Here is a 14589-nt window from a genome sequence, read left to right as displayed (position 1 = left end):
TCCGAAATCCCACTGAACTTTCAACTTCAGGTTGGACATCGACAAGGACTTTTACATCGTCCCCAACTAACCCGCAGTCATGTCGCATCGCAAGTTTGAAGGTCAGAAGACTCACATGGACGTCTTCTAAACCATCGCTGACATTGTTCGCAGCGCCCCGCCATGGCTCTCTGGCATTCTTGCCTCGCAAGCGCGCCGCCCGTCACCGTGGAAAGGTCAAGAGGTACATATCACACCCGGCAGCAGAGATGGAAAACAGAAAGAGAGGACAAGGAGGCATTGGCTGACACTCGACTGCACATAGCTTCCCCAAGGACGACCCGAAGCAAAAGACCCACCTCACCGCCGCCATGGGCTACAAGGCCGGCATGACCACCATCGTGCGCGACCTTGACCGACCTGGTGCGAAGTTGCACAAGAAGGAGATCGTCGAGGCAGCTACTGTCATCGAAACCCCTCCGGTACGAGAACTGGCGCCAATACCATTCATGGCATGCGCTGATCCGTACATTTATACAGATGATTGTCGTTGGTCTGGTTGGCTACATCGAGACACCCCGCGGACTCCGCTCGTTGACTACTGTCTGGGCTGAGCACCTTTCGGACGAGGTCAAGCGCCGATTCTACAAGAACTGGTACAAGAGCAAGAAAAAGGCCTTCACCAAGTACGCCAAGAAGCACGCCGAGGAGGGCGGCAAGTCCATCACCCGCGACCTCGAGCGCATCAAGAAGTACTGCACTGTCGTCCGCGTCCTCGCCCACACCCAGATCAGCAAGACTCCTCTCAAGCAGAAGAAGGCCCACCTCATGGAGATCCAAGTCAACGGAGGTTCCATCGCCGACAAGGTCGAATTCGGCCAGGGTCTTTTCGAGAAGCCCGTCGAGATCGACTCCATCTTCGAGCAGAACGAGATGATCGACTGCATCGCCGTCACCAAGGGTCACGGTTTCTCCGGTGTCACCAGCAGATGGGGAACCAAGAAGCTTCCGCGCAAGACGCACAAGGGTCTCCGCAAGGTCGCTTGTATCGGTGCATGGCATCCTTCCCACGTCCAATGGTCGGTCGCTCGTGCCGGTCAGGACGGTTACCACCACCGTACCTCGGTCAACCACAAGGTCTACCGCATTGGCAAGGGCAACGACGAGGGCAACGCCACCACCGACTTCGACCACAGCAAGAAGGCCATCACCCCGTGAGTATCATGTTTTGAACAAGCTATCAGAATCATCACTAATAAGTGCACAGTCTCGGTGGCTTTGTCCGCTACGGTGAGGTCAAGAACGACTTCGTGCTCCTCAAGGGTTCCGTCCCTGGTGTCAAGAAGCGTGTCATGACTCTCCGCAAATCAATGTTCATCCACACCTCCCGCCGCGCACTCGAGAAGGTCGAGCTCAAATGGATCGACACGTCCAGCAAGTTCGGTCACGGCGCATACCAAACACCCGCCGAGAAGAAGCAGTTTGTCGGTACCCTCAAGAAGGACCTTGTTGCTTCATCGTAAAAGTACAGCGTTTCGCATGGGGTTGGTGGAAGCGGCGTTGGTCATGGATCCTGATGAAGGGCTCACGGGGCTCACATGGCATTATGTAGTTTCAACGATACCAGAAACTTCTTTGCCTTCCACACCATCTTGTTGCACCTGTAGGTCGTGTTCTCTTCTTTCATCTGTCATTACACAAGAGACATTTCTCACTTCACTTGGGAAGGAACTGCAGCAATCAGCTGTCCTAGTTTCACTTCACCACACTCCACAATTGGGTGCTCCTAGAATGATGAGCCGCTTCATGATTGTACGGCCGGCTTCGTTCACCTGCGTCTGGGAACTGTCCTTATCTTTCGCCCCAACAGGAACTACTTAATCTTCTCAACACCATGTCACCACCAACGACGCTGCCACTCCGAACGTCGGTATTGTACGAAAGCCACCGCCACATCAGAAATCACATCCAACGATGGCTGACTCAGACTACTCGCCACAGAGCGCTGCTTCAGAGCTCAGGAAAACTTGCATCAACACCTTCAGCCGCGCGGTCAATGACTACGAAAACCTCCACAACATCTTCATCCAGTGGGCTTTGATGCTCGACAGCGGCCGCGAGCCTCACGCTATGCTCATCTCCATCTTCGAAAGGGAAGGAGAGTTCTCGCCTGTTCAAGAGAGCGTTACGGATAGTGGGAGCAGGTATCGAGTCATTGGGTTCATTGAGGAGGGCAAAATTCGCTTCCGGTGCGAGCTTAAGGAGCTCCAAGGCTACTTCACTGAGGATGGGAAGGGGTGGATTGCGGAGTTGAGAGTTCAAGATCGGACGAGGGACACCGGGGACAGCGGGAGCAATGAGAGGGTAAGATACGCCGATGCTGCTCTCACTTCCCGTCAACAGGAGCTGACTTCATCATTGCAGATCGACGACGACGAAGACGAAACCAACGACGAGAGCAAAGCCGATGCGGAGCCCGAACCCACGACCCAGGACAAGAAGACCGACAAGCAGCTTTCCCGCCGCAAGAAGGGCAAGAAGTCTCACAAGAAGCTGACGCCGGAGAAGTTGCGCGAACTCCAGCGAGCAGCCAACCTCGACGCGTTGCGTGAAGCGGCAAAGGTGCACTTCGGAGATCGCTTCGCCACGATGGTGGAAACGGTCGTAGACTTGAGAAGTGCTGCAGACAGGGAGCAAGCAGAGGAGCTCTTCGAGTACGATACGGTTCTGGTCACGAGAGATGGAGGACGGGTGGGAGGAGAGATTCAGTTTCTTCGTGGACTGCCGGATCAGCTGCCTGATCCACAGTGATACGGCATGTGGAAAAGGAAGGATCGATAGGCGAGATGGCAGCGGTTTTGATAGAACGAGAGCTTCCGAGGATGAGCTTGGATATGGAGCAAGACATGGGCAGCTGAAGCAGAGAGACGAAACAGCAAGAGTCACACGGATGCATCAACGAGCTGAGTCCTACCGAGCAGACCTAGTGCGGGTCGGCTTTGGCTGCAGTTCAGAATGTTACGACTGGCACGAGGACACGACAGTGGTCAACAGAAAGACAATAGAAAAGATCAACAGATTCAAGAATCAGAACGGGACTCTCTGCTGTCAGCGAGAGCCGCGAATGTATTGCCTCTAGATCTCGGAATTCCTTTTTCCTCCAACAATGTGATCGGCCGGTCGAACCGTACTATTTATATACAAGTCTTCTCCTCAATGCAAAAGTCGTAAATCGTGATGAAAAGTGCAACAATCGACGCCGCAAATATGCAGTCACTTGACTGTCACTCAAGCATACCGCGTACTCCCATGCTGTTGATACGCCGGCGGCGGTGGTGGAGGCGAAGTCGGCGGTGCGAAGGACTGACTGGCCCACCCCTGACTCGGATGCGAAGGCGCATAGAAGTTCGGGCTGCTGTTCTGCTGTGCCATGTTCGGCGGCGGTGGACCATTCCATCCACCCGTATGGCCCATCGGCGGAGGAATAGGAGCGCCGCCAGGCCCTCGTTGTGCGGTCCGCCGACCGCGACGGCGGCGACACCTGCTGAGAATGCAGCTGAGAATGGCAAGGACGAGAATGCCGCCCACAGCGGAGGCGACGGCGATGACGATGGTTTTATTGTCGTCAATCCAAGAGCGAACGGAGCCGCCGACGGTGGAGCCTTTGCATTGTCCCTGAGTAGTGTTAGTGTTTGGCTGAGATGTAGGGTTGGAAGAGTGAGCTTACATTGTTGCATCGACCGCCTCCGCCGCAGGATGTACCGTCAAGGAAGTTCTGCTGCAGACGATAGCAGACGCCGCGACCGAACTCGGGGCTGGCGCAACTGAGAGCGCAGCCGGATGATTGACATGCGTAGGTGTCGTTGCCTTGGGTGTAGCTGCCCATGACAGTCTTACATTGCATGTCACGGCTGGTGCACTGACCAGAGGCGCAGGACAATCCATCACCACACTTCGTGCCATCTTCTGTAGTGTTGTCGGCCGGGCAGGTTCCCGCGTTACCAGGGCAAGTCTCCTCAGGATCGCACTGCCCGGTGCTAGCGCGGCAGACGGTCTGAGCAGTGGCAAACTGGCAATTGCGGCAGCAGTCTTCGTTGGCATCGTCACAGACGGAGCCGGTGGTAAACTTGCAGGTGGTAGGGTTGCAGCATGTGTCACCGGCACAGCCGACTTCACCGCCGCAGTCGCAGTCTTCACCTTCTTCGACGATGCCGTTGCCGCATTGTTGACCTGTGACAAGGTTCACGTTGCGGTTGCTGGTGAGACAGGAGCCGTCAACGGAATTGCGGTTCAGTGCGCTGCAGATGTTACCGATTGAGCAAGGAGAGAAGTCTTCGATGCCTGGTGTGGTGGAGGGGTTCATGATGTAGCTGCCACCAGCGGAACAACCCTGTGCGGAGAAAGGACAGCACTGTTGCGAGTCGACAAATTGCTGGTTCTGGCATGATGAGTCGGTGCAGTCGTGAACAGCACCAAAGGTGTGTCCGGTCTCGTGGGCCATGACTTGCCACTCGCTTGCACCGTTCGTACGGACTACGACGTTGGCTCCTGTGACCGTCTCCGAGCCGCCGTTCGTCGAGCCATCTCCAGTGACACTGCCGTTCGTTGTGATGGCAGTGCCAACGCAAAGCTGACCCAGCCACGCGAGACCAACAGCCGATCCGGTATTGCAAGTGCTGAGAAGCGTCCAATAGCTGTTGGAGTCTTTCTGATTGCCGCGCCACGCAGAGAAGAGATTGAGGCGCTCCGAAATGTCGACCGAGGACGAGCATGCTTGGTTCCATTCGGTGCCAGATGCGGGAGTGCCAGGACATTCCGGTGGAAGGACGTTCAGATTCTGTAGTCCGAGAGAGATGTTGAAGGTTCGCTCGTAGATTGCCGACGCGGAATTCATCATGTCGAGCACGTTCTCCCGAGCCTTTTGCGTATCGCCACCGAAATCTTGCGCATATGTGCAGTCGGTTGCGATTCCCAGAAGTGCGACTTTACGTGTGCTGGGACAGCCTGCGGTCGAACCGATTGTGCTTTTCAAGTCCACGCCGGCACTGTTGCCAACTGTGGTTCCATCAATATCCTGTCGCTTGAAGATGTACGCAGGGTCCATGAATCGACTGAGCTTCTCCGAGCGCTTCGACTTCATAGCCATGTACACTGGATGATCCGGCTGTGAATTGAAGTTTAACTCGTCCGAACTGCACTCGGAGGCTTGACCGTCGACATCACGTCGGAGATCCTGATGGAGTCCCAAGGGTGTCTTTCCGATATCCGAGTCTCGCCACACAACCATAAACTCTTCTTCGCCATTTGCTCTCACCACCTCGGGGTCCAGAGCGTGTTTTGTCCGTTGGTAGTTTGTAGATGTCTGAATATGATGGTGATCGCGATCCACCTTGAATGCGCCTCCAAATACCGGTTGTCTTCCATCTCTCGTTACTGTTATCCGAGCCCAACCCACATTTTTCCATGTCTCCTCTTCATGTCCCAGCCGCTGTATGAAAGTGGTGCCTTTGTAGACCCTATGCTGTGCACGATCGATGCCCTCTGTATGCCTGATGCTACCATCCTGGTTCAAGTATGTTACAGTTGCACCTTCTCCGACGATATCGTGGTTCGGCTCGAGTCGTAGCTTGACATGTAGCTCATCGTGAATGTTGAATGTGAGGTCGAATTCCGAGACATGCGTTAGGCGGCCGTTGTGGGTGTGGATGGTCGCATTTTGGAGGGTAGTTACGGCGCCTAGAGGACTTCGAATCGCTGAAGAAGCGCTGACGAGCGGGTTTGTGATGATTGTGGCGACCAGCGAGAGGAGATGGAAAGGGAGACGCATGGCCGCGTGGGCAGATGCGTGGAGGAACGAACGCGAGGCAAAAGAGTGGTCTCCCGTATACTCGTCGTTGTTGTACTGCTGCCTTCGAGGTGAATGGTAGGGCTTCGGCTAGAAGGGAGTAGGTCCGTGGGTAATTAGCGAAAGACTCCCGTCGTGTTCGAAGGCGAAGTCCAAAGTCACGACGAACAAAGAAGCGAATGTGTAGAGGGAGGGGAGTGTGGTTGGCACATGGATGTATGGATGTATGGATGTAGCCTCCGCCTCCGCCTGCATGCAGTAGAAAGATCTATCTCATCGACTCGCCATCGCCCAGCAAAACAGAGTTTGGCGCCAGCCTCGTTTTCCGCCGCAAGATCCATCCATCCTCCGCTATTTTCATCGTTGATCCATGATCGGCCATACGAACTACAGATGGACTTTGTGCGATCTCTATATTGTTCACCCTGGATCCCTTCCGTGTACACAACAAGCATTCCAACCACAACATACAGGTCACATCAGCCTCACTGACACAATGCCAACAGCTCCCAAGACGGCACAACTTGCCCTCCGTCACACCGGCGTCAAAACCCACAGCTTTGGTGTAGCCAAGACGTCTAAGCCCGCTTATTGCGTGGACGTCGTCTCATGTAGATGGCGTGCGTGGCTCCGCGGGCACAGTAAGAACTGCCTTCGAGAGGCGCTTTTTCTTTCCCTTGCAAGCCCGGTAGCTTCAAAGCGGCACGCAGTCATGATCTCATTCGGCTGCATCCAAGAGCTCTTGGGAGTGTAGAGATTTTACTCGGCAGGCCAGTCACTTCAAGTGCCCGGCAACAGCAGGACGCCTTATCCGGCGTGCATGTACTCGTATAGGTACGGCTTGTAAGCTGATATGCCCAAGTGAATGGGCCGGTCATCCGAGTGGCATGGCACAGAGCATACCAGCTTCAAAAGCTTGACCGGTAAGTCAGACACTCAGCACATGGATCAGTGCATGCCGCCTACTCAAGCTGGAAAGATACCTTGACATGCCATGGACATGTACCAGGATATGTCCGTTGGTTGTCAGAGCGAAGAGCTTGGCTAGAGAGCTTTGCGACAAAAAACTGGCCTAGTACGTACACGGCGTGAGAGGCCGTGCGATCAGATTATCCCGAAGAAGTTCGATCCTAGGACTATGCTTCACACAGTCTCTCTCCTAAATCGATCCACTCTGCCTACTTCGGCGGCCGAACTCTAGCGGCACTCTCATCCACGCTCCCATCTCCCAACCCAAATCCATACGCCGACTTCTTGCGCCTTCCCCTACGATCACCATATTGCTCATCGAATTTCCTGATCGCCGTCAAGGAACTCATGTCCTCTGAGATGGACGCGCTGATCTCCTTGATGGCTTTCTCAAAGTGGCGGCCCGACAGCGTGCGCTTCTCGGGGAGCTTGAAGTCTTTGTCGTCTTGCTTGCTGTTGGCGAGGTCGTTCTCTTCCCGTACGCAGGCCAGTGCGGCGGAGACGCAGAGATTTTTCAGGTCGCTGCCGGAGTAGAGAGGTGTTTGCTCGGCTAGTTCGTTGAGCTTGACCGAGTCATCGAGGATCTCATCGTTGAGGTGGATTTTGAGGATGGACTCTCGATCTTTGGTCACTGGTAGGTCAACAAGTATTCTTCTCGGTAGTCGTCGTAAAACAGCATCGTCCAGGTCGAAGGGTCGATTGCTCGCAACCATGATGAAGACATTGCTCATGCCCATACCATCCCACTCGCGGAGGAATTGATTGATGATCTCTCGGTGAGTGGTTTTGTTGCCGGCATTGCTGCGGCTCCCGAATATGGCATCGGCTTCATCGATGAAGACGATGCAAGGCGAGAGCTTCTTGGCCAAGCTGAAGACGGCTCGCACCATCTTTTCGCCTTCACCAACGTATTTCTCGTAGATCTGGGCTCCACTGATTTCTAGCACTGTGGCCTTCGACTCCTTGGCAACCGCTCTGGCGAGCAAGGTCTTTCCAGTTCCGGGAGGGCCATACAACATCAGACCAGGCAATCGGTCCGCGGCAAGGACACCATACTTGAATGCCTCCGGTCGAAGTAGTGACAAAGATGTCATCGTCTTCAAAGCATCAATCGTTTCCTCCGGTGCATGCACCTGTCCGAACCCGGTCTTGATATTCTGCGCATCCACCACACCAGTCAACAGTCTGCTCTCGTGCTGATTGCACCCCTTGGCCAGCTCGTCCAGTTTTGCCTTCGCTTTCACCGCAGCCGATGATCCGTCCGGCCCATCTTTGCCATCGGCGAGACTCTTCTTCGGGTCCAGATTGAAGTTGAACTTCGTCCACTCACGAGCATTTCGATCGGCCTGCCCAATGACCAAAGCAGCCAAGCCAATGTGACTGGCATTGACTGACTGGGATCTGGCATGAGTCTTGGACAGACCAATTGCTGTGAGGACAAGGCGTTGCACTTGGTCTAATGGGAGCACCTTCTGAGCCAGAACTGGAGTACCAGCTAGCTGCAACTGCTTCTGCGCTGTCTCTGAGAATAGATCGGTCGCATCGTCAGGTCGGAGGCGTCGCAGCATAGTTTCAATGTGGCGAGTATTGATCTCCAGTATTCGGCGGTCCATGGGTGCCGCATGACCACCGGCTTTGTTGGGATCTTCCGGCTGGAATCGCGAGATTTGCGCTTTGGACAAGCTGAAGAAAGGCGGCACAGTGATGGTTCGGAATGCGGAATTATCGGTGTCCTGAGCGAAGTTCGCGAACAGCCCGCCCATGGCATTTGCGTCTTGCGACGATGTACCCACTATGAGGATCTCTTCGCCGGCCAAGCGTCGCTTACTGACCACACTGACCAGCTTGCGTACAATGGCTTCGCCAATCCGGGAATTGCTGATATCTTTCAAGTCGCGCACGTGTACAATAGTCCGCGATGCTGCGTTGGCGCTCGTCCATGGCGCTGAAGACCCTTTTTCGTCATTGGCTGCCAGTGTAAGAGGGAGCTCGGTCGCGCACTGAATACGATTTGCGATGAGGCCAGAAACATCAGGTAGCCAGCACCCAGGGCTAGATCGCCAGACTCGCCACAGTGTCTGATGAGCAGCGTCAGAGTCTGCCAAAGACTTCTTAGTGGCTGCCGGTCCGTTCTCAAGTAGAGTCTCTGGCAGGCGTCGGCGAAGCCCTTCGCTTTTCGTCGATTGCGAACGAGCCTTTTTCTTTTCAGGTGCGTTGAGCAAATCGTCCAGCAAATGACCCAATTTCGCAGTGTCCAGATCGAGTGCATCGAAGGAGCCCTGGGGCTCCGCTCTTTGAAAGGGCCGTTGCCCGTTGGGTGGCCATGTCTTCATCATCGAAGAGGGTGCAATCGCAATGCCAGTAACGTTGATGTTTCCCAACGCTTTCGCAAGGCTGCTCCCATGACCCATGAGAGCTTTCTTAATGTTCTCCATCCCTCCAAACGATCGACCTTTGCTCGAGCCGTGAGATTCATCGTCCTCTTCTTCGTCCTCGTCCATCTCGTCCTCCTCCTCCTCCTCTATGATACGCGCAGTCCGGAATGGCGAAGATGTGTAGCCATCAAAAACATCATATCCAAGCGAGGAAAACGATCCAAGCGAATCTGCGCCGTTACCAATGTAGTCCGCCGTGAGTTCTCCAAAGTCGTTCGCGTCCAGGCGGATGAGGTTCGACTGAGTTATTGCCGCAAGATCCTCCACGAGGTCGTCCATTTGACTATGTGATTTCGAATCTGGACATTGCAATGATATGTCGACTTTTGATGCTGCATGTGAGGACTTCGGCTGTGCTTGCGCTGCGACAGTGAAGCCCGCACTGATCGCTGTCTCGGCTTCCAACAGACTCCATCTTAGCAGAGAGTGCGGCGTGATGTCCTCGTAACCTTCTCCAGTCGGCGGTGTGAGGATTGGAGTCGCTGTGGAACTTGTCTTTGGCGTCTCCTTGGTGGTCTGGGAATCGACTTCGTTGTCGAGGAAGCCCTCGTCGATCGGCTGCTTCCCCTCTGCACCTCCAGCTTCGCCTTCTGATCCGGGTCGTAGTCCCGGTACAGGCCATGCCTCATACCACGGCAGCGTGAATACCGTATGTCCAGTCTCTTTGTCAACGCATCTCAACACCTGAGCATTCTTGGCTTTGCGATTCGGCTCGAAACTGTCCACTTGCAGCTTGACATTGTGGTCGAGGAACCATTCCGGTATAGGTGGAGGTTTAGGAACTTCAGGCACACCATTTGCTTGTATTATCCTTTGTCGCCGCGTCTTCTTCAAGCCTGATTCTCGTCCCTCTGCACTAGCTTTTGCCTCTGCAGATTCGCCCTCCTGCGATGGAGTCGCGTGATCATCTTCTCGAGTCGTCTGACCGTCTTTCTGGGGGTTGACATGGCTGTCGTGGTCGGGTAGACCGTTTCCATTTGGCCCACGTGTGTCGTTCCAACATCTTGTGCTTCTGCTTAGACTTCGGATGTGCTGTGTAGGATTGTGACGTGAACGAGATGGCTGGCGAACGCGGCTACTGTTGGTAGCCAAGCGGAAGCTCTGGCGAGCGATGGGTCGCATTCGAAGGGGTGATATGGGCGTAGTGGATGAAGATGGCCATGTTTTCAACAAAAGCTCTCGAAGATGCGGACGACTCTCGAGGGTCCGAGCTTTCCAGCACAAACTCCGCCAACTCCGGGCCTGCCAAACCACGAAGTACACCTCACCTCGTCATTTTCGACAATATCACTTTAAGATCATGAGCTGCCTGCAGCTCATAGGCACGGAATGTGAGTTCCTTTTGTCATCGGCACGATCATTACCTCCTCGTAAGACAAGAATGCGCGGTTCCGAGTCTACTTCAACCAAGATCAAAAAGCACCGTGGCCAACTACGAAGGCACCACGTCTACTTCTAGTAGCACACGGCCTGTGAGGATTGTGCGGCAGCGGTGAGATGGACAGAACACAATGTGCGAAGAGTGTTGCGGGCTTTCGTGCAACGATTGCGTTCAGAAGGACTACGTACACTTGCCTCGTCGATGAGGGCTGAGGTGCTTCGCTCGCATATTACTCCCAACGAAGCCCCTCTGACTGACTGAAGAATTCCCGAGTAACCACTAAACAGTCCTTGACCAGCGTTAGGCGTACCGCGCTTGTTGGAAGACGACCTACACCATCGCCCGAGAGCGATTGTTCTTGTATCGCTTCCTCTTTTCGGCCTTCTTCCTCTTGATTTTCTTCTCCTTTTCCTCAGCCGCCAAGACTGTCGCATCTTCCTCCGCCAATTTCTCTGCAGCCGCCGCATCGCGCTCTTCCTCTGCTTTGGCAGCCGTCGCTTTGCGAGTCTCCTCTGCCATCTCAGCCGCCGCAGCACGCGCTTTTTGGTCGCTTACAATCGCGTTACGAGCCTCCTCTCGCTTCAATTGAGCTGCATCATGCTCACTTGTTCTTTTCTCGACTCTCGACTTCCATGTCACGATCTCACTCAGCAGGTCTTCGGTCTTCCCACCATCATCCCATGCCATGTCTAGAAAGCTGTGCGAGATCACAATCAAGCGCGCATACGACCTGAGAGCTACTCTGACTTGCTCCGATCCTTCGGTCCCCGGCCAAAACTCTGAAAGCCAGCCAGTCATTCTGAGAATATAGCTGGCGGAGCTGATGGCAGAGCTAGGATCGAGCTTGTTCTCGTTCTCATGACGGCCTGGTAATCCCTCCCAAGAGCCAATCTCCCTGAGCAAATCATTCGTCGCCTCGCCGTTGGCGCCCCAGCTCATGCCGATCGCGTAGTATGCAACACTCGTCATCTTCGCGAGCAGGTGCAAGAGACGTTTCCGATCATCCGACCGCGCCGCGCACCATTCCACACGCAGGAACATCGCCACGTCATTGATACAGTCGCTGCTCGCACTTCTATAGGCTTCAAGTTCCCGGGCAGCATTTGGGCTCTGCGTTGACTCCGACGAGGGCTGGCCTGATTTGGAGACATCGTGAACATCGATGGAACTGGTCGCGGGAGAGATGACAGGCTGTTGTTCTGTTTGTCTGGAAGCGGCGGTGACGAAGCTCGATTCAGAATTTGTGGCGGACGCTGGCCGATCGGTGGGAATGTTGGTGGCAGGGTCTTTTGCGCCGTGGACGGATGCTTTCACTCTGCTTGCTTCGGAACCGCCAACGGACTCGGCAGCATTGGCACCGTTGGCAATGGCAGGGTCTTGATCGTCGGCATGGTCGATTCCGCTTGCGCGGCTTCTGTCCATGGAGTTCTCCATCCTCAATACCTTCAAGCAGGTGACGATGTTCGTAAACGTAGCTGCGATTTCACTGGCTGCGTTGATGACCCTGTCGATGGAAACATCTCTGCCCGCGTTCTCTTCCTCATCGGTCAGCTTTGGTGGATCATTGCTGTCGTCTGCCATTGTGGTCGGAGGATAAGATGTCTTTAGGGATGGCAAGGGACCGGGGAATGGGAGATCGCTGAAGACGAGAGGCATAGCCTTATTATACAGCAACTCCGTCTGTTTGTTGGAGTTTGCTACGGCATACGGGAGAAGGGAGAGAGACTTCCTACCTTTGTTCTATCGTCGACGGCGGTAAGGTTTCCATTCAAACGACAAGAGGACGAAGCAGTACGAATCGTCCCAGAAGATCGCACAATCTCCTGCCTAAGATCTTCGGCCATAGCACATTCACGAGGTGATATGCTGGCTACAGCCCTTCAGTCGATATGGCGGAAGTGCCAGATACAGTCCTAGATAGACTAGCAGACAATGCTAAACAGTCGTCCAAGGTAAGTTTGCAGACATGCTACATAGTCGTACAGTTAAGTTATCGAGACATGCTAAATCGTCGTACAATTAAGCTAGCAAGAGTTGCTCGATAGTCGTAAAAGTGAGCTGGCAAGACATGCTATATAGCTGTTTATTTAACTTATGCGACATGCCAAACAGTCGTTCCGATAAGTTAGCTAGACGTGCTAGACCGGCGTACATCTAAGTTACCAGACATGCTAAATAGTCGTACACGTACCATAGCAGGTATGCTAAACAGGCGTACATTTAAGTTAGGAAGGCATGTTCGGTAGTCGTACAGGTACTGTAAATGGTTCGGAAAATAGGGGTTCATGTACGATGAGGCATGCTAAATAGGCGTACAGGTACGTTACCAAGACGTGCTAAATAGTCGTACACGTACCGTAGTTGGAATCATAAATAAGCGTACAGTTAAGTTAGCAAGACGTGCTGAATAGTCGTGCATGTACCGTAATAAGCATGCGAAATCGGTGCACTATGTAAGTTACTAAGACATGCTAGATCGTTGTGCAAGCAAGTTAGCGAGACAGGTCAATCAGTTGCGCAGGCACCGTTGCCATTCGCATTCACAACCAGTGGAGCAGCGCATGCCTTGAAGTTGATTACAATTAATGGGATATCTTCCGTACGTATTCTGGTTTAAACACGCTCGTGCGCTGGCAACATTCCCGAACGCCGCGCTATCATCGTTCCTGGGTATTCCATTGTGGGTATACGTTGACATCATGTCGTAAGTCTCCCTGCAGACCAAAGCTCTTCCTCCTGCCCGTAAATCCTCCTTACTCTAATAGTTGGCAGCGGTGTTGGTGTATGGGTTGGCGGCGGTGCCAGTGGGCTGGGTGTAGTAGCCGCTGTGTGAGCCGTCGGCTCCAACAACCTTGTCGATCTGGGTGGCGGTCAAGTGGCCGTTGCCGCCGCCGACAGTCGTACCGGTCTCGTAGCTTGGGCGGTTGTCGTGGTGTGGGACGGCAAGGGGCGCTGCGGTTGTGCCCATTTCAGCGTCGCGAGCCATCTCGGGCTCCTTCTTCTTGCGCTGCCAGAAGTTGCGCTTGGCCGAGCCGGAAGTGTAGTTGTTGGCTGGAGATGGACCGTAGCGCTTCTCCTTCTTGTGTGAGCGGACGAGGAGGACCTGGAAAGCGGCGGCGATAAGGAAGAGGAATGCGCCGATGATGGAGACGGCGAAGACGGCTTTGTTCAGGCGGCAGGCGGTCCTTTGGCTGACAGCGTAGGTCACTTCGTTTTCTTGGCTTCCAAGGACACCATTGTCAAAGCCGGCGCCGTCGCTGGTTGCTGGGCCGCGGCCGAGGGGAGTCCGGATAATGCCCGAACATGAGTGCGCGCCGTCTCTTGTGAGAATAGCGATGGCGATGAATCCACCGACAAAGGCAATGTCCAAAAGCACGGCGAGAAAGCCGAAGAAGGTGATGCCTTGGAGAAAGTCAGTTCTGCCGCACCACAAGTCATCGCCCAGTGACACTCACCTCCGAGGCAGCAAGTCAAGACGACTGCAATGATAGTGTACAAGACACCAGCGCCAGCGATTCCTATCACAGCCTTCTCGTACGTCTGGGAAAGAAAATTAGTAGATGAACAGGAGGTCTGGAGGACTTCCAACATACCGGAATGCCAACGTCGCGGTCCGCGAGGACGGACAAGAAGTAGGCGTAGATTCCGAGCGCAACAGCGGAGCAAAGGAATGCGAGGAAGTAGATGAAGGTTTGCGTGACGCGCATGAAGCCTCCCTTGATGAGACCCATTTCCGCGGTAGGGAGATGTCGAGAGTGGTGTGGTTGTTCGGTGGTAGGAAGAGCGACGAAGAACAAAGACGAAGGTCGTCCGTAGGCAAAGGAGGTCGGACAGTCGTACAAAGGTCGGTGTGCTAGACGTGTTGCTGCGACGGGACGTGAATGATTTATTTAAAATTGAGCATCTGCAGCCGTTGCGCCGTCGTCACGATCACCAGATTCACGCCAATGACGTGCACTCGATCGACCCTGTTCCGAAAT

General features: G+C 54.2%; 5 protein-coding genes across 5 annotated transcripts; 2 read left to right on the top strand and 3 right to left on the bottom strand.

The window, feature by feature from the left end:
• Positions 1-37: 37 nt before the first annotated feature.
• On the top strand, positions 38-1626 carry MYCGRDRAFT_102848 (60S ribosomal protein L3; the record flags this gene model as incomplete). Its single annotated transcript, XM_003856981.1, has 5 exons — positions 38-101; positions 154-223; positions 305-461; positions 520-1193; positions 1247-1626. The coding sequence occupies 5 exons, from the start codon at positions 80-82 to the stop codon at positions 1500-1502; spliced, it is 1179 nt and encodes a 392-aa protein (XP_003857029.1).
• A 327-nt stretch (positions 1627-1953) lies between these two features.
• On the top strand, positions 1954-2790 carry MYCGRDRAFT_89996 (uncharacterized protein; the record flags this gene model as incomplete). The annotated part of the gene is made up of 2 exons (XM_003856982.1): positions 1954-2343; positions 2404-2790. The coding sequence occupies 2 exons, from the start codon at positions 1954-1956 to the stop codon at positions 2788-2790; spliced, it is 777 nt and encodes a 258-aa protein (XP_003857030.1).
• A 477-nt stretch (positions 2791-3267) lies between these two features.
• MYCGRDRAFT_67183 (uncharacterized protein) lies at positions 3268-5946 on the bottom strand (the record flags this gene model as incomplete). The annotated part of the gene is made up of 2 exons (XM_003856605.1): positions 3268-3654; positions 3707-5946. The coding sequence occupies 2 exons, from the start codon at positions 5804-5806 to the stop codon at positions 3268-3270; spliced, it is 2487 nt and encodes an 828-aa protein (XP_003856653.1).
• A 1056-nt stretch (positions 5947-7002) lies between these two features.
• On the bottom strand, positions 7003-7887 carry MYCGRDRAFT_33451 (uncharacterized protein; the record flags this gene model as incomplete). The annotated part of the gene is made up of 1 exon (XM_003856604.1): positions 7003-7887. One exon carries the CDS (start codon positions 7885-7887, stop codon positions 7003-7005), a length of 885 nt encoding a protein of 294 aa, XP_003856652.1.
• A 5498-nt stretch (positions 7888-13385) lies between these two features.
• Positions 13386-14457, bottom strand: MYCGRDRAFT_54115 (uncharacterized protein; the record flags this gene model as incomplete). The annotated part of the gene is made up of 3 exons (XM_003856603.1): positions 13386-14011; positions 14065-14149; positions 14203-14457. Coding segments are annotated over 3 exons (849 nt in total), but the record flags the coding sequence as incomplete, so codon positions are not given.
• Between the last annotated feature and the right edge of the window lie 132 nt (positions 14458-14589).

This window comes from Zymoseptoria tritici, chromosome 1 (assembly GCF_000219625.1).
Source record: "Zymoseptoria tritici IPO323 chromosome 1, whole genome shotgun sequence".
Taxonomy (NCBI): Eukaryota; Fungi; Ascomycota; class Dothideomycetes; order Mycosphaerellales; family Mycosphaerellaceae; genus Zymoseptoria; species Zymoseptoria tritici.
The sequence above is the reverse complement of the archived record's forward strand: the minus strand, read 5'-3'. Positions and strand labels throughout refer to the sequence as shown.